Source organism: Bombus impatiens, unplaced genomic scaffold (genome assembly GCF_000188095.3).
Source record: "Bombus impatiens unplaced genomic scaffold, BIMP_2.2 scf_1461, whole genome shotgun sequence".
Lineage (NCBI taxonomy): Eukaryota > Metazoa > Arthropoda > Insecta > Hymenoptera > Apidae > Bombus > Bombus impatiens.
The window spans coordinates 1,248,345-1,273,026 of record NT_177880.1 but is presented as its reverse complement, the minus strand read 5'-3'; the positions used below and the strand labels follow the sequence as shown (position 1 = coordinate 1,273,026).

The 24,682-nt window shown below is 41.3% G+C and overlaps 1 protein-coding gene across 9 annotated transcripts in view; it reads right to left on the bottom strand.

The window, feature by feature from the left end:
* LOC100749423 (agrin-like) overlaps positions 1 to 24,682 on the bottom strand; it is a 389,618-nt gene that overhangs the window by 200,886 nt on the left and 164,050 nt on the right. For 7 of the 9 annotated variants that reach the window (XM_033324077.1, XM_033324079.1, XM_033324075.1 and 4 more), the window contains one exon: positions 10,141 to 10,173. The exons of the other annotated variants lie outside the window; for them this stretch is intronic. In XM_033324077.1, coding sequence (XP_033179968.1) covers positions 10,141 to 10,173 — 33 coding nt within the window. The remainder of the gene's footprint in view (positions 1 to 10,140; positions 10,174 to 24,682) is intronic. 9 annotated transcript variants of the gene reach the window in all.

Genomic DNA, 24,682 nt, shown 5'->3' with positions numbered 1-24,682 from the left:
CCAATTGTTGCACGAGGAAAGTATTTCTTTTCGTCAGGGAATTTTCCAAAATTCGAATGTTCTCTTATTTAGTTTATCATTCCAGAGGAAACATCGAGTGAGAAAGCGGGATCGTTTGAAAAATGCTTCACACGAGTCTCGTAGAACAAACTAGAAAGTGGATTTACGTTAGAAGATCAAGCAAGTAATCTTATTGGTCACCTTTACACTTTGTCCATTGCGTTGCTCGTTTCTCTGCGCTTTCAACGAACAGCCAATCAACGAGCTTTATATTTCTTCTTCTCTTTCTTCGTATCTCCTTCTCTTCCCTCTCTCTTTGTCTTTCTGGTTCTTATTCGCTTTACTCGTCGTTCTTCCTGCCCTGGAGGTACGTTAAATTCGAGAAAGTAGGATGGTAGATACGAATGGAGGATCGTCGACAAAAAGGATCGTTTCTTGGCATTGAAAACTCACTGTTTCCGTTGCCGCCGGCAAATCGCGTCTTTCTCCATCACAGAAACCTGCGATGAGCTTCCACTGCTTGCGTCGAGATATCGAGAGTCGAGCGTGCACATATCCTGGAATCGATCGCTTGCCTAGAACGGGTTACACAATTTTTGTACGGCAGAGTTTCTTCGCGGGAAAGGTCACAGATATACGAATCACATTCAACGACATCGTTGGAAAGAAAAATTGGATTTGATGAGTAAATTAAATTCAATCGAATCGTGTAGCATTAAGAACGGTGAATGAGGTAGTTACGGGAAACTTTATAACATGAACTGTTTCTACTTTTATAATCCTTAAAAAGGAAATTTAAAAGTTTTATAGTAAACTATAGGAACGAAAATTATAGTCTGACAGGCGTTCTTTTCCATTTATTTCAATCGTTTCAGAATACATTTTCTTTGGACATTGATTCTACTTTACTTTTTTGGTATCTCGCTTATAAAAGACGATTTGAAAATTATATATCTATGTGTCTACATTTCTGTAATCTATAGAGACAAGTACAAACGCGAAAATGTTAAATAAAAATACAACACAGAAGCTGAAAAAAGCAATGTGACTCAATTACCTCGATACTCACGATAGGCGCGTTACTCTTTTAAAACGAACGATACACTCGCACGAAAATAAGTCTGACTAAACACTTCACGATCCACTTGATACAGCGGAAAATAATAGAAAGCCGGACGATCGTACGATACAGCTCGTATCATATTCTCGATCGACATCCTTACACCATGCCCGATCGAAATCTGCCAGACCCTAACATGCCCGGTTTCAATTAATTTCGGGGTCAGAATCGCATCGCGTGCCACCATTCCACCTCCCACGTGTATTCAAATAAATTACGCAACGCGATCGAAATCGCGAAAACATCCGGTGTATGAAAATGGAAACGCGCTTCGACAAGGGGCTTATATTCGTGGGCATCCTCGTTCGATTTTATCGCTAACAGGATCTCCGTATTACGTATCTGTTCGAAAGCGTCAGTGAAGATCGAGATTAGACTTCGTGACAGATATAAGGAAACGCGGGGATAGGTATCCCGTTTTCCAGAACACACACGGATTCGCAACTTATGGAGCCCTAAATCTAGCTCGATGTCCCGATAACTTGCTCGGTCTATCGACTGGAGGGGTTGGTTTTCTTCTTTGGTCGTTTGAAGAATTACGAGATCGACGACGAAAGATCCCGTTCACCCCTTCGTTTTGCCTTAAATAATAGTGACAAAAACGTGGAGGCGTTCCACCTCTTCACGTCTCTGGAAAGTCAGCGAAAATCGTGGAAATCGACGCGAACCACACCCACGTTCGCGGTATCTTTTTCCAGACGACTAGGACGTCGGAGAAAATGTCGTACGGTTGAATTTCAATATATCGAACCGTGTGTCGAAACATGCGGATAGGTTTCGAGATTAGAAACGGAGTATCAAGAGGAATGAAAATTGTGTGCACTTTCGGATTCGGTTATAATCTCGGTTACGTAGTGCGCGTTTTCTACCAATACGATGGCATAACACGGGACTGATTAATAATTCATAGGCAACGTTTAAAAACTCGTAAAGTGTAGTCTCGCTTCTCGAACAAGTTTCGGATTTATGATCTTTTTCGTTTGAAACGGGCTAATGCCCGACTGCAACGGAAAAATGGCTACAAATGGAAAATAGAATTGGGCTCGTCGTATGTTTGCATAAATCCTTTTTATTGTTTTTATGCTCCGAATTTATTCGTGAACCGGCGTCCACATATTTGCGATACAAACCGCCGCGTACGGTTTCCGCTTTTCTCCTTTTTATTTGATCGAAACGTAGATACGTACGTGTACATATACTCGATACATATCTTGTTAGTTTTGTATTTGTTCTCTTTTATTGTTCCGCTTCCTTTGTCTTTTAAGTGGCATAGAATTGAAGGGCGAAAACAGAGTTTCTGAACAATTGCTGTAGAAACAAGTATCGGCATTTTTCGAGGCTCCAGTCGCGTAGATCCGCCAATAACCCGATAGCTAACGTTCAGTTTGTTATATCGCCGACTTGTTCACCGCAAACACATATTTCTAACTGTGTAATTTTTTAATGGCTGTTACTTGTCCTGGGAGTGGCGTTAACTTCCTGTGAAATATTTTAACGTTCTGCCACATTTGCCTTTACAGTGATCATTAACTGTGTTGCTAACTGATTTCGAAATTAATATTCTGCTACATCTTCTTACATTGAAAGAAAAATGTGTTAATTAACTCACGAAATTATATGGAACAGTACGTAACCTTAATGGTCTTAAAATCTACCGGCATATATACGTGTAATATCTCATAATTATGTGAAATTTTGCGGGCACGATCAGCAAAACGTAGAACTAACCAAGGAAGACGTACGCCGTCGGAAATCACGGGGACGCGGCGAATTTAGCATCGCAGGAGTTGCGGTAATTCGCAGACGTGATGTAACCACCGGGCGTTGGTATTACGGGCAGACGTACCAACCGCCGGCGTACTCGGTGACCCGGTCGTCGTCGTCGTTTGCTACTGGAAACACGTAACTGGAAACTATACGATTAACGCGCACGAGGGGCGACAGCGTGGATACAGATTACGCAAAAGAGGGATGGAAAACAAGATATCAGTGAAGAGTTAGTACAGCCGGAGAACGAGGGAATGAGGGAACATCGGAAGATCAACGATGGAAGCGAAACCAAGAAAACAAGGACACGAAAGACGATAGTGAAACCGTCCTAAAGATGGTAACAGAGAGCCAGAGAACGAGAACTCGCGGGATAGGTGCGAGAAACGTTCGTGGAAGAAGAACGTCGCGTCAGGAATGATTGTCCTGGAATTAATTCGAATTTCGACGATTAATAAATTAAGTTTTATATAATGATTATAATATATGATTAATCGGCAAAACGAACATCATACTTTCATCTGTATGCACTATGTACTTGGACACTTCCATGTTATTGTAAATAAAGTACGAAGTATGCTTTGTATAAGAGTCTTCATTATATGCAACGAATTAACAACGAAGATTGTTCCTCTATTGTATCTTCGAAACAACTTTCGCTCGAATTGTGTCGGATGTTCAAATACTTAGGGACAGCGGTGTACAAACGTCGCCTTGATGCGTTTTCCACGCTGGTTTCTATTGCCTGCATGTTCCGTTTTTCTGTACGAGTGAAATCCCGGCAGATACGCGTAAGCATCGTGGAGACAAGATTTTTCAGGGATAACATCTCGTGACAGAAAGATAACATTTTCCTAAAACCCGTCTCTTCTACGTGTCACACGCGGCCGAACGTTCGACGTATTTATATGTATACAGGATAGTAGGTCTGAAGCGGAACAATGGAATATTTTTGTTGAATCGGCAAGGTTGAAATACCATCGCGATAGAGCTACGTGGGCTGAAAGGTAAAAATTTGGAAATATTGGAATTTTCCCGAGGTTTGTTGCGAATTTTGCTCAATAACATTTCGCATTGACGTAATTTCGAACATGTATCGGTCGCATAGGAGGAATTAATAAAATTCCCTGTTCGGTTGATTTCCTATCGCGTCTGCTTTTGCCTTTAGCTGATTTCTACCATAAACTTTATAAATCGTACTTTCTATTTTCTTAGAAAATCCATTATCAGCTTGTTAGTAGTTAGGTATAGTCTTCTGCTCTATATTTATGTGCTACTCGGAACACGTTCTCAATGTAGAAAATAATTAATCAAGAGCGAGTGTATAAAAAGTTTACACGAGTTTAAATTAAAGTAGTACACTTCATTAAAGTTTCAACCGTTCGTGCGGCAATTTCGAAATAATTTCTCTCGTTCTGAAACAATGAGAATTAAATTAACAAAAAGTGGTTGAACTTTAAATAACATTATCCACCTCACAACGTTTTCGTGTACACAAACGGAGCAGTAGAATTTCCAGTGTCTTTTCTGTACGCTCCACCCTATACGTGCATGAAATGTACACACGTCGCACGTACACGAAGAGAACTGTAATGTACGAAACTTTGACAAGAACGCATAGATTTGCCGTGATAGTGTGTGCGCTCGCATACGTTCCTATCTACTCATATACATATAATATAAATCCGATGGTGGGATGGCTGTACGAAACGTTGGCACGTGTAGTCACCGCGTTGCAGCGCGTACAAATAGCCATAGGCCCTCTGGTACACGAGCATGCTACCTGTACACGATGCAGCCACGTGTACACGTAGATCCGTAGCCGTGTATGCTGGCTGGCTCACCCGGCATTAGAATTCCAAATACCTTCTGTGTATTTGACGATACGAAAATATAGAGTAGCAAAAATTATTTGTATCGCAGGTACAGATGTTGGAGCAGGCAAACGTTCCCTTTTGAAATCCTTTTGCATCATTTTAATGTAACCAGGCAACGTACTATTACTAGTCGATAATTTACATTCAACAATAATATTCGTTTTGCAACGTTGAAAGACTAAACGGACTAAATTGTAGCGTATGGTATACTATTGGTCTGACCAAATACCTAGCTATACTACTCGCCTAACTTTCTCTGCAGCAAATACATTTTCAATTGAAACATCAAGTTTTTCTTCTACTGTCCTCGTCCCGACTAATAATAATGCCTATCCAAAAAGCGTACTACGAAGATTTATTTATACTACTTGTCCGCAAACATCCAGGTCCGTAAGCTGACCCGGCTGTACACGATGTATACACATCAGCGGAGGTGAGGCCGAACGTTTTGCCGTGCCCTCCCGGGATACGATAATTCAGCAGAAAAACCGCGAAACATTTGTCCGGTTGGCATTAATTCCGGAATTGCCGGTCGTTCCGCCGGCGAATCTGCATAAAAGCGTAACGTACCACTCGATAATTCGACCGATACGCCTGCTACCGTACGAGCAACCATTCCTCCTGCTGCTTCCTCGCCACCCCATATTCTCTTCCTACCTGTTCAAAGTGATACTTTCTCTTATTTCAACGACTTTTTCCTCGTGTTGCGCTTCGCGTAACGGCGAGCAAATTTGACCGCGTGGCAACGAACGAAGGGAGCAAAAGGAACGGCGAGGGAGGAAGGGGGTTGTTTCGGCAGACGAAACGACGTCCCCCGTTTCGAGCGACGCCGCTTATTGAAAGTCACATTTGTTCCGGCCCCTTTCGCGCGTTGTTACCACTCTCGTCGTACATTTTGCGCTTTTTTCTCTTTTATTCTCAGGTGCACATGCATTTTCGGTATGTCTCTGCTTGGGCTGGCTTTGCACAGGGGTGGAGAGAAGGGGATAGTGGCAGAGATAGAAAGTGGTCGACGCTCGTTCCTGTTGTGATACTGTAATAGTGGTCGAAATGGAAACATTCAAATTGAAAGAGAGGATTGGTTGTTTGCTTCGAAATTATCGCTGCGTTGAAAGAACATATACGTTAATTTCGTAATACGCTGGAAGCATTAAAAGAGGAGGATTAAGATATAAACGCCTACGATATGCTCACTAATGTACGATCAATATGCAATGCCAGATTATAGTGTTAACGGTTCCTTTTATACGCAATTCTTGTTTCTATTATTTTTCAGATGTGACACAGAAAGGAGTGAAGAATTTCAGCATATAGAAACCTACAGAGTTCGAAGTTTTTTAGGCTACGGCAGATATAGATACTAATTTTTTGAAAGCAACAAGACGGGCGAAAACATGTTGCAAAAACCGCAGGCTGGCGGGAAGGTTCTTCGCAAATTGCCGGCTTCCTAGGACGTTGCTTGCACGCGAGCACGAAAGGGGGGAGCAACAATGGCTACGACCGAGCATGGCATACAGCCCCTGTGCGTTCGTTTGTTTTAATTTCTCAGCTTCTAATTAAACCACAACCACCGAAAACGAAAAAAGAGAGGAGAGGAAATAAAACGACGAGAAAATAGGGAAGAAGAGAGAAGGAGAGAGAGGATTGCACGTAGGTATTTTTCCATACGTTTCGCGGTACAAACGGCGACGGAAACGAGGAAGCTGAACGAGGCGAGGAGTGAGATGGAGACCGAAAACGAAAGGGGGGAATTGAAAAGAATAAAAGGCCTGTTGAGGAGACGAGGGGCCGAAGGGAGGGGGAGGTAGACTAATTCAGCCGAATCGGAATAATTACGGAACGCACGATATCCGGGACGGTGAGCGATTTCTATCGGATCCTCGAAGAAATATACGTCATTAAAAGCCACTCGATATCTCACAGCTTCACGACAATTTCGCAAATAATTATTGTATGAGAGACACAAAGCGGCTTTCGAGTGCCTCTTGCGTTTCTCCCAGAATCCAATTCCGTGCCGCCTCTTTCAAATCCCTTTGTCACCCACGATAATCCCTCGGTAGACGTGGTCGAGTTGACGATGTTCCTCCCTCTCCCATCCTTCCTAACTCTCCGGTCTCTCCTCCCGGTCCTTGGTTGTCCATCGGTCTCTGTTTTTCTCTCCGTCCATTGCCCCTGATTTTGCCCGTTTCGAAATTCTATTACTACTTCCGCTTATGGATCCCATGCTCGTCCCTTCTCTTTCTCTGCCTGTCTGTCTCTCTCTATCTTTTTCTTCTTTGCCAAAAGAACAGGCAAAAGAGAGAGAAAAATGTGGTCGAGTTAATGGAAGATTACGACCAACTTTAATTCCAATTATATCTCCGGGATATAAACAGACCGAGAGCGACGATCTTTTCTCGCAATTTATTACATTTCCCAAGCTTCCGGTTTGTTTTAAATATGAACGCGGTACGTCGAACGCTTGCGAACAATGCGATTCAACGGACTGGGAAAAATGCGGAAGAGAAAAGTAATCTCCCAAATAAATAATCATGTTCCGTTCGTGATTTAATAACGAATAATACGATGTCCCGCGGAATATTATTTCCGAATAATATTTTTCGTATCACAAACACGGGATGTTCGTCCGTTTAGCATAAACTGGCTACCCATCGGATGTGTTATTAAATTTCATCCCGTAATATTTTATCATTTCTCGCTTACAATTAAAATTTGATTTCGTTTGGAAAGCGATGTTTGAAACGGAACACTGTGTAGAAGCGTTTAATGGAAACGTCCTATTCCTCCACTATTTCGCCCGTCCGCTTGTAACATGAATGTCGAAGTAAATAATCGAAGAATTTTAACTCTACAAGCAACGTTCGAGTGCAGCGATTTTAAAAACGTCTGTTAATTTAAATTATTCACATTTCGATCATATGCAGGAAAATATTTAATAATTCCAAGGTATCGTCTCGAGGTACAATGCGAAGAAAGCTCTTGGAAGCCATACACTTACGTTTCTACGAAATTCCGCGAGTCTATATCATTTCGACAACCGCATATATTTTGCAAACATTATTTTATTTACTGCGACAATTTATCAGCGTTCGGTTTTCAAAATGAATCGCCGGGAATATCACGCAAATTCGAAACCCTGACAAATTTTGTCGCCGGTCGATTCCACGCACACGCGTTCTTTTTTTCCTCTGCCTCCCTGTTTCCGCTCTCTTCGCTTCGTTATCGAGTGCCAGTTCCAGTCAATGATCTGTTCTCGACACTTGGAAAATGCTAATTTCACGATCCAGTTTTCGGCGGGCTCAAAATAAATTGAAACAAAAGCATGGGAAGGACAAAAAAAAAGTGAAAAAAAGCGACATACAATCTGGCTTGAAAATCGAAATTAAAAAGCTGCTGGACAACGGAGTTTGATTTCGGTGTTGATGTAAACTGCAGAGGCGCGCAAGCTAGTTCGCCGAGCTAAAGATAAGGCTGATGAAGGTGGAACGAAAACGAGACTCGAGATAAGTAACGTTTTATGCAGGCGTTACATGGAAATGAGGAGCGAAGAGATGGATTCGAGAGAGATCCAAAGAGGTTACTTTTGAGAGAGGATTTTAAGTGTACTTCAATCTTGCTGGAATCTTGCCTACTCTCCAAACTTTGACCACGAAAAGAAAGGAAGGTCTGATTTAATATCATATGTGCTGAATGCTTTTCATTTTTAGTCTGGGATAAATCTTAAAAGGAATTCGAGACCCTTAAAAATTCCTTCCAAATGTCTGGAACGCTACATTTCGAACGCGCTTATCGTTTCCACTGTTACATCGATAAAAATTCCTGTTCAAGCCTAACCTTACAATGAAATGCCAAAATCAGTTTACGAATATTATCAAAGAAACTAAAGTAATCAAGAACACAAAGAAAAGAAGAAGGATACGCTCTGTTCCTGAAGCACAGAAAGGCTCCTCTGAATTCGTCAGGGATGCCTATCCAAGAATCCCCTAATCTGTTGGAACCGTGCGGATATAGCATCGCTAGCTATGTTAGCGGTCGTTTCTTCCACATCCTATCCTTTCTCGTTTCTTCGACTAATACACGTCGAAGGGGGTCGAAAGCTGTTATAGGTCGTACCTCGGCTCCCTCGTGAAACCTGCAGGATTACCAGCGTACAGTCTAATCAACCAGATTGCTTGCAATTTGCCGATCTTATCTCGCTCGCGTCCCGCAACTCTCCGCTCTATTCTTCCGCATCCGCGAACGAGCGAACTTACGCGTCTTTTCTATATTCTCTACCCTTTGCTCCGCGTTCTTTTCGTAAAGGAGACACACGTTCGACCGAATTCAAGATTGCACGCCGGATGCATGAAAATCGAAGGATCCCAGAATATAAATTCTACCGGAAAAATTTGATTTTGGTAATTCCGTTTTGTAAAATTGTCGAAAATTGAATCCTTGAGAGAACGTTGATATGAAACTCAGAAATAAAAAATATTAACGAAATTAGTTTAAATTTATCGTGGTATAAAATCAAGACTAGTAACGAAATGTTCGATAATAATTAACGAGAATCAACAAGCACTAATAATTGTGTAGCAACGTATCATGCAGCAACATAAAAAGGCTCACTTGAGGTAATAAATTACTAGTAAAACCTAGCGACATTCATCTTCGTCTCGTTATTCGCTAGTCAAGAGCTAATCATCCAGACGGTTTCTGTAATTTGTCGTCCTTATCTCGCTACATTTTGCAATCTCGATCTATTTCTGCTGGTGGCACGGGGAACCCAGCTTCACGCATTACTGAAAATGGGCTTTTCGAAAGAATATCTTCCCGGTTCCGTTCCTCCATTCCGTCAACCTCCACCATCCTGTTTCTTTGCCCCGTAATGTACGTAAATCTTCCCCTGCGCCCGTGTCTCTTTTGTCCTCGGGTGCACGGGAAATCTTCGAGGTGAAATTGCAGTCGCGAGACACGAGGAAAAAGGAGAAGTAGATTTGAATAGATTCACGTTATCGCCCTCGAACCTGTTTCTGTCTCGTACAGAGCGAAATAGCTCTTGCGTCGTGAATTATGTTGAAATTACGATCCTAATAAATAACAGATCAACCGGAAAAGTTTTCGGGTATACTATTCATCCTAGTGGACCATAAAATTGATCTCGCGATAACCTTCGGTGAGTGAATGTCATCGATGACGAAATAGACACTGTTAATAATGATAGTTACATGAAAAAGAAAATGTCAATTGACACATGAATATACATGTACATCGATTAGCTATTGCTGTAAGAATATTATCTAATTAGTATTATCCAACGAAAAACAAGCGATTAAGATATAACACAAAAGAGAGACGCAAGCGATAGTAATGTTATATTGTTAGATAAACACTCACCGGCATTGTTACTGGCGAAATTTAGATCCTTACCTGAAACAGAGGAAGCAGACATTGTTAGCATGATCGAGTATCGTCAAGGATCGCATACAACATACTACTGACATCGATTTTAAGCCACGGCACTAGACGCAACATATTACATTAGAAGGGAACGCTATTCACGCAACTAATTAATTCTCCGGGTCGCTCGGCGTATATAAATTAACCAAAGATGAAGTTATTCGGCACGAACGCGAAAACGCTTTCAGGTATATTAATTGCAGAGAAAACAATTCGCGCGATGTGTGAGAAGTCGGTGAAACGTGATGCATTTTTATCTTCATCGGCAGACACGATATTCGTTAATTGTTCTGCTAATTAAACGCTACTCGAGCATTTGTAAAATGTTTTCAAGATATTCGAAGATACCCAAATATATCAACACGAATGTAGGATTTTTCCGATTAAAATTTATGCAGTTTCGGAATACTTAGGCTGTAGATGTCGCTTGTTGCTGGATACGGCCGCTTTTCTTCTCATACTTTGTATCGTGGAAGAAAAATCGGACTCCGGTCCCGGGATTCAAACTCGGGTTCCGAACGTTCGTAACCTAAGGCGCTAACCACTGCGCTGCCGTCGTCCGACACTAGTAAGTGTCGAGTGGTGGTATTTGCTATCGAGTGCCGACACAGGCCTTTGTTTCCACGATACTACATTTATAGCCCAACTCCTCGTAACACTTCTCTTTTCGAGAAATAAGGAGTTTAAAAGGAGAGGACACGAATCCTCGGTTGATTCGACTGATCAGTCGAATCGAGAAATCAGTCCTTTTGAAATTCACTTACTACCGAAGAGCTTTTCATATTTATGCCGATAGCATGATGAGCATCTTGTTTCATTCAAGCGTAATGGCGATTGACGTACTATAAATCTACGAGATAGAGAGCTGATGGGAGTAATGGATTTACGATATTCAGGTCAAGCTTCCCCTGTTCAACCGTGGAAAATATGCAGTTCGATATAAATTAAAGAATATAGCGGTGGTATCAACTCTTTAATACTTTATAACGCTATATTACCTTGAAATTATAGTTGTATCGATATATTTAGCTTTTTAAATTCCACTTGATTTACTCGTCGCGTATTTCGTTACTGTATCAGTAACAAGCAATTTATTTACACGAATTAATCCCTTCCTTTCGAATAGCATTTACAAGCGAACAAAATATAAATTCAAACGTCACAATCTATCGTAGCTACATTATCGGTAGATAGGAACTTCGTATCTTTGTCCATTTAATTATATTGAATAGAAAAATTTCTACTATCGGGCTTGAAATCCCTGAATTATTCTTCTTCTTATGAACCACATCTGCGCATAAACGCGATCAAAAACCGCACCCTCCTCTGGATGGAAAGCAAAATCGACGAAGAAACGTCGTTTCCAGATTTCTGTCGGTAGTTTTAGCGATCTCCGTAGAACGCGTCTAACGAGTAACAACAAAATCACTTTACGTGCATGGGCGGGCACGCATGTAAATGTTGCATGGAAAGTTTTTCAGTTACGATACTGCAGCTTTGCCTGATGGAAGGGGCAGCTATAGGGGAATATGGTTGCAGAATAGAAGAATTCCACGGAGGATTTCACGAACGCGAATCTACGTAAATACACGGGATAACTGGAATGAGATGCATAATACGATTCAGTTCTACGTACAGCGCGTACGTGTTTAGAACATACGCGATACCGACTGGCAAAAACTGCGCACGACTTCGAAGATGCGGCTGCTACTTATCTTCTCGCAATTGACTCGAGGTCGGTTCTACGGTTTTTCTCTCTGTTCGTATACACGCGGTATACAGTGTTTCACCTACATCTATGCGTCGAAAGAACCTTCAAATTTCTTCATTTCTTTTTTTATTATTCGTTTTTGCAAGTTTACATTTAAATAAATTTTTTAATTTTAAATACGTATGAAGCGGTAGTTTTGGAAATATGAGATTTGACAATAACATATTGAATTTTAAAAACGTGTGACATCTCATCTGTTTCTGTTCTGTTCAATGTCCTTGTACGTCGATAATGCCAGTATATTTATTAACTAAAAAATTTATTGACTACGCTCCGTAACATGCAGCGAATAAACAATACGAGATGTATCGCGTATCCAGTAACTCGTGATTTATTCCTGGTACCATTTCCCAATGAAAATTTTTAAATTAGCACTCCAGAGGGTACTAAAATAAATTTGTACCATGCAAATAATTTGCGGAAATCGGGATGGAAATACAAATGTGGTGGAATGATCGGAAGATGGATCACGATGGGACGGGCACATAAATTCAATGTTATGTTTTCTTTCTTCTTTCATTCGACTTTAATTATTACGTTGACATGGATTATTGTATTGATTAAGCTTGATTTATTTACCGATAAAAATTCGACAGAAGAAATGAAAAATAAAAAGCGGGTAGTACTTTTTACAGGATTTTACATTTTTTCCATAAAATATCGTGTATAAACATATTCTCGAATTTTGGTAATTACCAGCTATTTCTGGGATTATTGCGATATAAGCTATCGTAATTGCATAACTATAATTAAAGATCGTGACAGGATAAACGAACAGCTTCTGCCAATATAGAGTAATGAACCAATGACAATAAATCAGTCATAATAATGTTCATAATTAACGAGCTACTACGCTCGAGATTGTACATCTCGAATAATCTTATTACGTTACGTATCAAAATATTGTATTATTGGTGAATATGTTATTAAAATGTTACGTGTCTAAATATTAAGGGCAGATATAAAATATAGTATTAATTTTAAAACATTATATATCAATGTACACACGAACCTAGATCTCGATATATTTAGTTGCATTTCTTTTAAAAGATGAAGAGAAAAAGATAAGAAAAGGCACAAAGATTGACTTTAGCAATTTCTCGGAAATAAAATTAGAGAACCAAAATTACCGTTTCTCAAGCTATCCAATACAAAATATGTCCATCATCAATCCCTGGAAAAAGAACAGCTTGTGATCTAGTCTCGTCGATAGATCGTAGTCGTCCATCCAAGATTTATCGGCGTGTTACGTTGAAAATGGAGGATCATCGCGGGAACACCTTTATTCCGTTCGGCTGGTCCACTTATCGTTAGAAGGATCCTTTGTCACCCAGACTAAGGCGGGTACAGGATCCAAAAAGGCCAGCAGACACATAGACAGAGAGGAAAAGAAGGGAGGAAAATGCAAATTGAGGGGGCGGCGGGTAGGGGTGGCTGTACTCCGGTCTCGTCGCGCGAAAGGGATGAAAAAGATCGTGTGGGGCAAGGTCGACATTTTTTACGGATAAATACCCTCCGTAAAAACTGGGATGAAAAAAGGAACGCGAAAACAGAGCTAGTGATACATATCACGATTTGTATTGCTTGAACTATACGAAACCGACGACACACATATGCGTCATTTATTAATATTCCGCAATATGCGCACAAGAGCCAGGCCGAAGAGTTAGGTTTACGATGACGGATGAAGACTTCGGAATTTTAATACGATTCTTAAATTAACTAATTGCCAATATGAATTACCCTAGTGCAATCGATGCATCGTATACCTTGCCATTGAGGTCTGAGCTTTCGACTGTTCGTATACTTTTCACGGTATTCACCTTCCCTCGTTCTATCGATTCGGAAAGTCGTCAGTTTTCGGAAAAAGGTATTCGATTGGAGGGAAGAAAGCGACGCCTATATTTCCGGCAACATACAAAAACGAGTGCAATGAGTCTCGTGAAGTATTGTCTTGCGAAGTATTGTCTCGCAGAGTATTGCCGTGAGAAGCATTGTATCAGATCGATATGCGAAGAATTGACGTTGAAGCGTATAATCAGTAAATCAGTGTGCCTCCAAATCCCCGCGATACACCCCTCATTCTGTCAACTGTATTTATCTTTTATCGTTTCAAAGTAAAATACACTCGTTTTATCCTGTTGTTTAATATACAAATTTGTAAATAAACAGAAACAACTCCGTTGTAATTTCGATACGATAGAGTAAAAGGTTTTACAGTAAACAATTCCAATATTACGAATATAAAATACACTTTTCCATCCTTTCTCTTTTTAGCCATCCTTGTTTTACCTTCATGACACTCGAGCAACTAGAAACTGTGTCACGTCCAGCAGAATTATTTGTACGCTGGAATATCAATTTCCAAAGTGCACCACATTAAAATTAAATATAGCGGTGACGCCGATGTTTATGATTAGTAGGAAAATTATTTATTTGCAAGTTCCACAGTTCCAAGGTAATAACGTTGATTAAAAAAAGAGTTCGATCAATTATACGTGTGTGAAATGAATCTCTTCCGGTGTTGCTAAAAGCACCATTCGCACAATATCATAAATTATGTTACACGGGAACAATTTCAAAATAGAGAAACAATGACAGGTGTTGAAGTAATTGGCCATTGAAGTAAATTACCTAGGGTATTGAACGAACACGCTTGCGGACGAGCGATATTCGAGGAAGGTCTGTTAAAAACTGGGAAAAGGGAAGAACGAGATTGAAAGAGGGCGTGGAAGATGAAGGTTACAAGAGAGATGACGGCGTAAACAGCACTCTGTATCGACGTCCGGCTCTTTTCTTTTCGCCTTTACCGTGTAACCCTCTTGAAGAGTTTAAGCTCACTTCGGTCTTCTTCTACGTTCCTAGAGACCTTTTTTTAAAAGGCTTTCAATCGTTCTGAATCTGCCATTTAACGCCACCCTTTTTTTCCATCGAGTGTTAATTCTTCCAGGACGAATGGATTCGTGAAAGCATGCGATTGTTGCGACGCGAGAAGACCGATTTTATCAGGTACATGAAAGGGTTAGTCGTTCGAAAATGGATATGAAAGTGAATTTACCAGTTTAACGAGTAAAGTTGAAGATCGATTCTATATAACGTTCGATAATTTATAAATATCGTATAACTTAATAAGAAAATCGTTTTAGAAATAAAAGCTACATTTTATTTCAAACGTGATATAGTTACTTATCATACTGACGAGGTGAAATTGTAAGATAAAGGATTAATTTATCCACATAGGAACGTTTTACGAACATTGATTCTTAAAAGTTAATCGACTCTTTCGCTTCCTGTGCCGGAACCAATACGGAACCGACGTAAAAGAACATTCAGCCTCGATCGAATAGTGTCTGTTTAACAACGGCAAGAGAATTGTATTATTCAGTGTTGCGCGAATGGCTGTCGTGTCTGGACCACAAAGAGGGTGGCGTTCCAGAAAGGTTTCCACAAAAGAGAAGAAATGTGTCCCCTGTCCGAAGGAATCCAGGCCGAAGGTCGAGAGAAAGAAGGACGACGCTCGTAAGGGCGGAAAACTGAAAAATAGTTCCCACCCGTTGCCATGGCCACTAAGTACTAGTCGCGACGACGCGGCCCACCGATACACCACCATCTATCCCTTCCTTTTTCGTATCTTTTTTCCATACCACTCGAATGGATGGGTTTTTATTATTTTTTCCCTAGCAATCATTGCTAGGAAGCGCTCTATCTACGCGCAAGTAGAATAAAAAAAAAAAAAAGAAGCGGAAGGAAAACGGAGGAAATATAGTCGATGCGAACGAGTTTGAATATTTTAACAGCGATAGGAGTTGACGTGCGTTTTGTATTTAACGATTTCGGTCGGATATTTTTGCGTCGCATTCGAAATTCAACAGATTTTACGCGGGTTTAATATTCTCAACCATTTTCCCCGTGTAATTCCGATGCTACGGATTACGATGTTAAATTTCCCCCTATTTTTGATTTCCTTGTTCTCCTGTATTTTTCTTTTTTTTTTTTTTTTTTTACATTTTTTGCCATGGAAATGATTCAAAATACTGAACGCGTTTGAAAGCGTTACAATGAATATCGTTTTTCCATAAAAGAACTCCCTCGGTAGCTTTTCTCTTTTGTAACACAATCGTTCGATTCGAAGTTATTTCTCTTTGTAATTTAAATTCCATTGTCCGAGTAAATAAATCTAAATTTACACGGTGCAAAACATATCTCGGAATAACAATTTCAAAAATGACAGCGATGATACTCCATGCTCTCCTCATCAGATCTAATATTCATTTTTCGTTCGTCTTTTGTAATCGAGAAGAAAGTCTATAACGTATACATAAATGCGGTGTGCATAAAATGTAACATGCGTTCAGCCAGCTGCGCACTGCTTTAATACGAATGGTGTCGCCATGAAAAATTGAACATCTTCGGCATCCATTGTTCCGTGACGTTGGGACGTAAGAAAGATTGGAACTACGTTCAGTCGCACCTTTCCTCATGAAGTCAAATTTCAACGTTATTGCGAATAGCCGCAGCTGAACCTGAGTAGAGTGTAATTTGCAAAGTTGCATTTCTTAACAGTGTACATTTATTACGCGCAGCAACGATGATCATCGAATAAATATTATTCTACGTACGACTCGACAATTATTCTAAAATCAGATTCGATGACGACCGAACGATTATTGATCGACACTCGCTCGACATTTCTATCTTTTTTCGCTTTTCCTAATTAAGACTCATAGTCGCGGTAGAGTCTCCATCGGCTTCTCTCCGGTCGATCGATATTTCATACGCGATGAGTGAATATCTCTCGTTCTTGAGGGGGTAAAGCGGAGGAAGGCGAATACCACGAATTTCTCAACTTCGATTATTACATCGAGCACTCATTGCGCCTGGGAATTTTCCAGTGGGGTTCACCGCACTATTTTCTCTCGTTGCGTTGGAATGTTCCTTGCTCCAAAGGGAAAACGGGAGCTTGGAACGAATACGGCGGACCGAGGGGAGAGCTTCGAGCGGAGAAAGACAACCAGGCAAGTGGATAGACGGAAAAACGGACGAGAGATACGCGAACAAGGAGAGAGAAATAGGAGCGTAGTTAGGGCATGCGGCTGGTTGTTCATACCCTCCGATGTGCTTGTATTTCACGACCTCGTTAAGCTCGGCTGTTGAATTTTGCACTCGACGAGAAGATCGCAACAAATAACTTCATCGAGGTTGCGCGACCACCATTTTCCACGGCTACGATAATTTTCCAGAATGTCTGTTTCCCACTTGTTTACATATACGATCTCGTAGAAACGAGGCAGAGATTACAATCTGAACAGCGTTCTGTCAACAGCGACGATCCTTTTCGTCGTCGTATCGAGGGTAAACGGTGAAACGACGTCGAAGTCGTTGTTCGATTAATGCGCATAACAACGTGGGCGAGAGAGACACGTGAAATTGCGCGTGATGCACGTTGTCGCGTTTCTTTATGGTCTCGTAAAAGGAAACGAAGTGGGACGGGACGATGTCGCAATGGGCGACAACAGTTGGAATTTAATTCTTATATAGTCGCGGCTGTGTAGCTGGAACGTTTGCTTTCACGAAGGTTGGCGTGTTACGTTCAAATTCGTATAAACTAAACGATTTTAAAGGCTCGCAGGACGTTGCAGACGAAGAAAATTCAAATGTAAAGCAATATAATTATAATAACACGTTCTAAATGTCTTAAATTCTAGAAACATTTTATAATGTGATATGCATTTTTGCATGCAAACAGAATCGATACACTGTCATATGTGTCATGGAATAAAAAACTGTTCAACGAAGGTATTCGTAAATGTTTTAACGAAACCTAAACTACGATGTTTACGCGCAAATACAAATATGTCGAATGGAACAAATTCTTAGAAAAAGTTTTGAATATCAGTATCTTTTGAGCTAAGTTCAATTTCAGAATTTAGCACGATTTGTAAAACGAGTGGAAACGCTGGAACGAATGGAAAAAACGAGATCGAGCAACGACCGTAAAAGTCGCCGGCTAATCTATTCCGGTGTGGAAGTTTACGGTATCGCAAATTTGCAGCGGATCGAGCCGACACACGAGCGGATCCATTTTGTCGGCAGGATCATATTCGCCGTTGAAATAAATCACGGGCCGCGAGGCCATTCTTAGATGCACGCAATTGGCTGTCTGCAGGCGTTGCCAAAGTGTAATAAATAGCAGCGCCGCGCCGTATGGAAATGAGACGGATATTAAGTTATGACCGATCGTTTGTCTTATCGTCCTGGTAAAATTAAACCTCGGAAACTTGAAGTTCGAAGGCGGCAGAGCGAACGCGAAACCGGATACAAATACACGCGGAGAAAAATATTGCGACTCCCTTCGTTTCTGTCGTCCTACATGGAATGCAAAATTGCTTAATGCGTTACGTGATGATCATGGTCAACATTTTTCCTCGCGAGTCGAATATACGAAACTTTTGACAGATTTTTTAAACTTCATTCGTCTTTAGTCTACCTAATTTAGTTTGTTTTGATATTTACACAAACCTCTAAGATGCATATCAAAGATTGAAGTAACTAAAAGATTCTACTGAATTTGATATTCAAACATTCGAATCATGAAAAAAGAAAAACCGTTTCATTGACCACGAACTGTCTATAATTCGCAAAAGGATTCTGTTCGTCATTTCTCACCCTAGATCGATGTAACGTTACCGCGAGAAACGATACGAGTCATTGTCACTTTCAAACGAGTAAACCTCGCAGGCAAAAGCATTTAGATAAAAAATTGCAGAGAGAGAGAGAGAGAAAATAGTGTTTTATCCTTTTTCCAAGGCTAGGCGCCATCATGCACGATATATGGTCTGGAGAACGGATGGGTATCTTGTCGCGAATAAGGGCAAGGAAGATGTATTTTCTCAAAAATTATTCCCAGCTTCGTCTCTTCTCGTTCTTTCGCGCGCCGTTTCTCCTCGTGCTTCTTTTCACCCTTTGCTGTGCTTCTTCTGGCCGTTGGGTTTGGTGGTCGACACTCCAGCTAGTTCTTCGCCAAAAAGACGATCCGGTCGCGAGTCTTCCGCCGTTCCCTTTTATCCAGGCCGATAAATCCTCACAACGGCGAGCCGGTAGGCAAGAAGAAAATTTTCACAGCCAAGCCATCGGATCAACGGATCTACGTGCACGTTGGCTAAAATGATATTTCAATCCTGCCGGAGAACTTCAACCCTCGACTCACCCTCCTCTAAGCCCGTTAATACCGCGGATGATTGATACTAATAGAAACGCGCTTCGTCGGAGTCCTTAAACAAACGAAACGCAAACGCTGCTACTGGTGGTAAGTCGCAACAAATGAGCGAGGGGGAGAAAGTAGATTCGAGGAAAGAGTATAGGACATTCAACTTTGACCCGGTCTCCTAGCGGGATCTTGTTCGACGAACATAAATTAGCGACGAAAGTATAAGGGAAATGAATGTATCATTTATTAATACCGACTGATAAGTAGAAGGGAGACAAATGGAAACGAAATACTATAAGGGTGACGAATGAATTTGAGATTAGCTACATTTCATTTTCGTATCTCGCCCGAAATTAAAAATTTATTTCATTAAAAAAATTGGACAGCTACAAAATAAAATAATTGTTACACGGATAAAACACGATTGCAAGTAACAATGAATATTAATATTAATTGCAGCTCCAGATAAAACAATTTCCTTCCGAACAATTAGAATCGCCATATCTTTTCGATTAGCCTAACATATAAAAAAAAGGATCGCTCGTTGAATAAAACTTCCAAAGCTACTTAGTATCGGCGTAATAACGTCAGGATATCAGTCGTTCGATCACCCTCTATCTCTAATGCACGCTTTTTCTAGGAGATAGCTGCCGGACTAGCTCCGATCGAGGAAACCTAGAGATGGTAAGCGAGATTTTGAAAAGACCACAGACTTCCTTAATCCCACGCGCCGTTGATCGGCTAGATTATTCGGCCTCGCCCCTTCTCCTACACTTCCACGGTTCTATCGCATGGACAGAAGCTCTCCGCTCCCCTGGAACGGTTAAGGCTCCTCTTCGACCGCACGGACCAACGTTTCCGCGGCTGATTTAGAGCGACTAATCTTGGGGTTAGGAGCATCCCCGGCGCTTCTCTACCTCGGACACAAGTAGAGACACGCGGTACGAGCCATTGAGGGGTGGAGGCCGAAGGGAATAAAACGAGCGTGGCTTATGCGGTGTGGCCATTGGAGCAACAACGAGAGACACGGGTGGAGTGGCGAGGGTGGCTCGAATAGCTGACCGTCGTCCGAGCGTTTCGAATCAATTCTTGCCTCCAGGCTTCTCGTATACGCTGCACGTAGGGATGCTGTGGCTCCATTTTCCAATAATATGTCCGCTTCGCTGGCTGAGACTGGACTTTAATCTTGTCAGTCTTGAACGATGATGTAAAATCACATGATACCGCGTAAAACTACGCACGACCATGCTGGTCCGAAGGAGAAACGGGCTGGGGGAAAGGGGGATGAAGATAAAACGCGGGAAAAATGGATGGGGTAAAGTGGGATAATCTGGACGAGGGAAACGTTACGGTAGAATGAGGGTGTTCCATTGAAACGACAACGATGGGACTCTTCTTTTGTGGCACAGGCTCTCCACGCAACCGAAAATGGCTGTTAAGTGGGAGGGAAGCTGGAAATTATCGACGTAATATTGGAAACCAATAAGGACACAGATGACAATTGCCCGAAATGACTGTTATTAGATATACGTTAGGCAGTACGTGGACGGCAATGGCTGGTTAAATGCGAATTTTCGTCGGCGCTCGCCACACGTGTTGGATTCGATAAAACGGCGTGATCCGCGAGTTATACTCCGCCTCGATGGTACATTAAAATCTCTAACGACGCTCTGCGGGATGAGAGGATATGCGATATGTATGCGGGGATATGATTTCCTCGTTTGAATGAAAGATCGATTTCTGAGGATGTTGGCTTCGGTTACCAAACATATGTGGAATGATAATTTGATACCTTGTTATTGATTTGTTAGAAAATACATAGTTATAATAGCGTCATTTGTTTATCGGATTTTCCAATATCAGTTCGTAGACTTTAAACCCTATTTCTTCTTCTTCAGGTAACCAATCTTTTATTCCATCACTTATTTCTTCAATATGTCATATATCATCCCTTGCCAAAAGTTTATCGTGTGGTTTGTGCCGGTGAAACGTATCTACCTGATCTCGCATCACGTGATTCCACACTATCCATCATTGTATCGGAACTGTTATACAACGACTACAACCACTATTTTATTTCTTGTAAGAATAGTCCTACTCTTTCCATCCAAGAAGAAAGATTTCTCTCGAACAAAAGAATATTTAAATTCCCTCTAAAACATAAGGTCTCGAGACCACTGTCTTCCAGCTTTTAGCATCTTATGAAAGCTTACCACAACCATAGAGCGGAAGAGCACAACAAATAGCTGCTCTGAACTTCAAATATTCTCGTTATATGCCGCAGTCCGTAACGAAGTATTTGCGGCTGCAATACCAAGACGCGAGTATTATCGTTTGCTGGCCGTAAGATTACAACAACGGTCGGCATTTGCACTGGTTAAATATAATAACAGCAGGGATTCTTAGTTATAACAAAGAAAAAGGAAGGGTGAAAGAGAAGGAAGAAAGCGATAGAGAAAATGCAATTAAACGACATTCAGTTTTCACGGACCTTTTGCTATGGATGACACTTTATTAAAATAAGGGAAAAGAAAAAACGATAGGAAAAGGAAGAGAGACAGGATAATAAAGAACTGGGATAGGGAGCTTGGTCAAAATAGAAAAGGAGAGAATGGCGACAATGGCGAGGAAAGGATAGAGGAATTGTAAACATAGGGAACAGAAGGTGATAAAGATAAGATTGAGAGAGAGGCAATAACGAAGAAGGGAAGAGATATTAAATTGGTAAGATATTAAAGTATGTTCCACAGGAACGAGGCGAGAATCCTGCTTGCCCTCCCCCCATTCTTCGCACGCTGCATGCCATCAGTTTATTAAAATTTGCGAAATTAAAAACAATGAAGAGGCGAGGCATGTTGCGTTCATCGTATTGATCGATACGTTGAATTAAAATTCGGTGAAAATATAAAGCTAATAATATAAAGAACGTCTCGCGTGGACACCTCTACGAAAGATGTGATTCGTTAGTGATTCGCTGATACGTCGAAGCGCGCTTGTTAATCTTTGCTTAGAAAGCTTTCGTGAGCGAAAAACTGCCGTTTTTCAAAACGGAACAAGAATAGTTCGACAACTGCAATTTTTGTTCATTTTAATTCATTTAGTAACTCGCTGAATTCATTCGTTTATTAGCAAATTGGTCTGTTGAAATTGAACTGTAGCGTGGTTCGTTACACGTTCCTTTCTATAACCTTTGTCAGTAAAATTTTAAACTCTCTCTACAGAAATTATAATATACAATACCATGTCAACTATGCATAAAGTAACACCATCATTACCTTTCATTGCGGTCCCTATTCCAATTAATGTTTTAAATAATCTGCCTCTCGTTCCCCTCATAACCGAGCTTTTTCCCTTATCCCTCTTCCATACATAATTATTAGCAAACAAAACTTTGTATTACTACGAGACCATAGAACCTTACAACCAGGAATAATAAAAATTTCCCAGAGAGAACTTCAAAGCGAAAATTTACAAATCCCTACTTTCTTTCTTGTAGCAGGTTTCCTCAATTAGCAAATTCGTCCCCCTTTCGAAAAAACGTGAAAGAGCAGGTGCGTCGAATGTTTCACGAAGTACCGTGTGGTCGAACAGTTGACGAGGCGAAGAGGCGAAAAGACGAAGAAAAAGTGTAGAGAGCGAGATACAGGAACGCGCAGGCCACAGGAAAGAACCAAGTTCTCAAGTAGTAACGGGCAAGCTGCGGTCAGACGCAGCTGTGGGACGAAACGAGACACTGGAAGACCGCATTGTTCCAACGGAAACAAAAGGATCAGGCTCATGGCCAGACGATTATTCGCCGTTTAGCGGGGCGAGCAGCGAAAAAAGGGTGGCAAGGGACACTCGACCAGCATGAAAAAGAAAACCACCAAGGAGAACAAAGCAAACGAGACCGGGCAACGGGACAAAGGGCGTTAAACGAAAAACCGAGTCGTTCGTGGGTGAAGAAAATAGCCGAAGGAAACGAGCAACGAAAACTATTAACGCGGTAAAAGTCGAGCGAATTAATTAATAATACATCGGACGGTAACGTTCTGTTTAATAATATGGAAAATCGATGCGGCACGACTGATATTTGTCCTATAAAATTTATTCCGCCTCTAATATCGAAGACGAGGTGGACTGAGGAATTTCGTAATTTAATGTTATTCTTCTATTAATTAATCGTCTCGAGGATATTAAAAACGGAATTCCCCGCAAGAGAAAAAGAAGTTTATCGAAATATCCGTTCGAGACACCGTGATCGCGTCTAAACGGCCGGAGTCAATAAATGCGAAAGAACGTCCTGGTTTTTTCTAACGTTTTGTAGTCGCACCTGCTGCAAAAGGTATCTGGATACGTTGAACGACGGCACGGCAGCTTCTTTTGTGAAGATTCTGCGACAAAGTTCAGCCTTGGCGTAGTGCCATTGCGTCTCCTTTGCCCGCCTTTGTACAATCGAACGCTTGTCGGAATAATGTTCCTGTGACCCTCCGCTTCGTCTCACTGTCCCCATTCTCCACCTACGTACGATTTACGACGCGTTGAAAAAGTTAACAGTAAATGAAGTTCTTTTTAATCCCGAAGGGAACTTGGAAATTAGACCGAGAAGACGCGACATAGATCAGCAGATTACAGAAACTCGCTCGAGGAAATCGTAAAAATATCCTGACTTGTTGATTGCATAGCTGCAGGTTGTTCAAACATAGTTAAACTTCTTTTAGACAAATCTACAGTTAGTCAAGAAGTATTCCACTCGGCCTAAATTAACTAAAAATCTACCTCGTGCTTCCATTACCTCTTTATCGTCATTTTACTTTCCATGAATATATGTACGAGTATACGCCAACTTTTCGACCTTCTACGTTTCAAGTTTCCACGTTAATCGCTGCAAATCTGCTACGTTAGTTCGCCGAAACGCGAAACCGTATCACGGCGAATCCGTAACCGTCAACCTCGACCAATTGCGATTTACATGAATCCAACGGAGATGGAAGGTTGCTAAACACACTGACAAGTCGAAACGACCACGTCGTCCGTTCATTAGGTGAATTACGATCGCAAACGAGACGAGTTACGTTCCTCCGCGGTTCCGCGTCAAAATTTCGTTATCTGCTTGTGTTGGGCCCTGGTTATCGTTTCGAAGCTAACAACGGTGCCGGTAAATGGCTCGATAGGGCGCGTAAAACTCAGCTGTTGAAATACCTACACACGCTCGCGCAGGCCACGCTACGATCCGAAAGCCAGCGGTCGTTTACACTCAACCCTCTTCTGGTTTCAACCCCGCAGCTGGATGTGCACGGATCGCAGACCTGAGAACCCCTGGCTTTATTATATTTAGCGAGTGCAAACAGTCGTTGCTGCAATCTACGAAGCCAGCGTAGTAGAGCAAGCAGGTAATGCTACTTCCAAAGTGACTCTATTATTGCAGTCGAATATATTATACAAACATGGCTGCCGTCGGTTAAACCCCCTTACCACCTAGCCTCACCTTTCCTCTCGTCCCGTCTCCGGTGTTTCTCCCA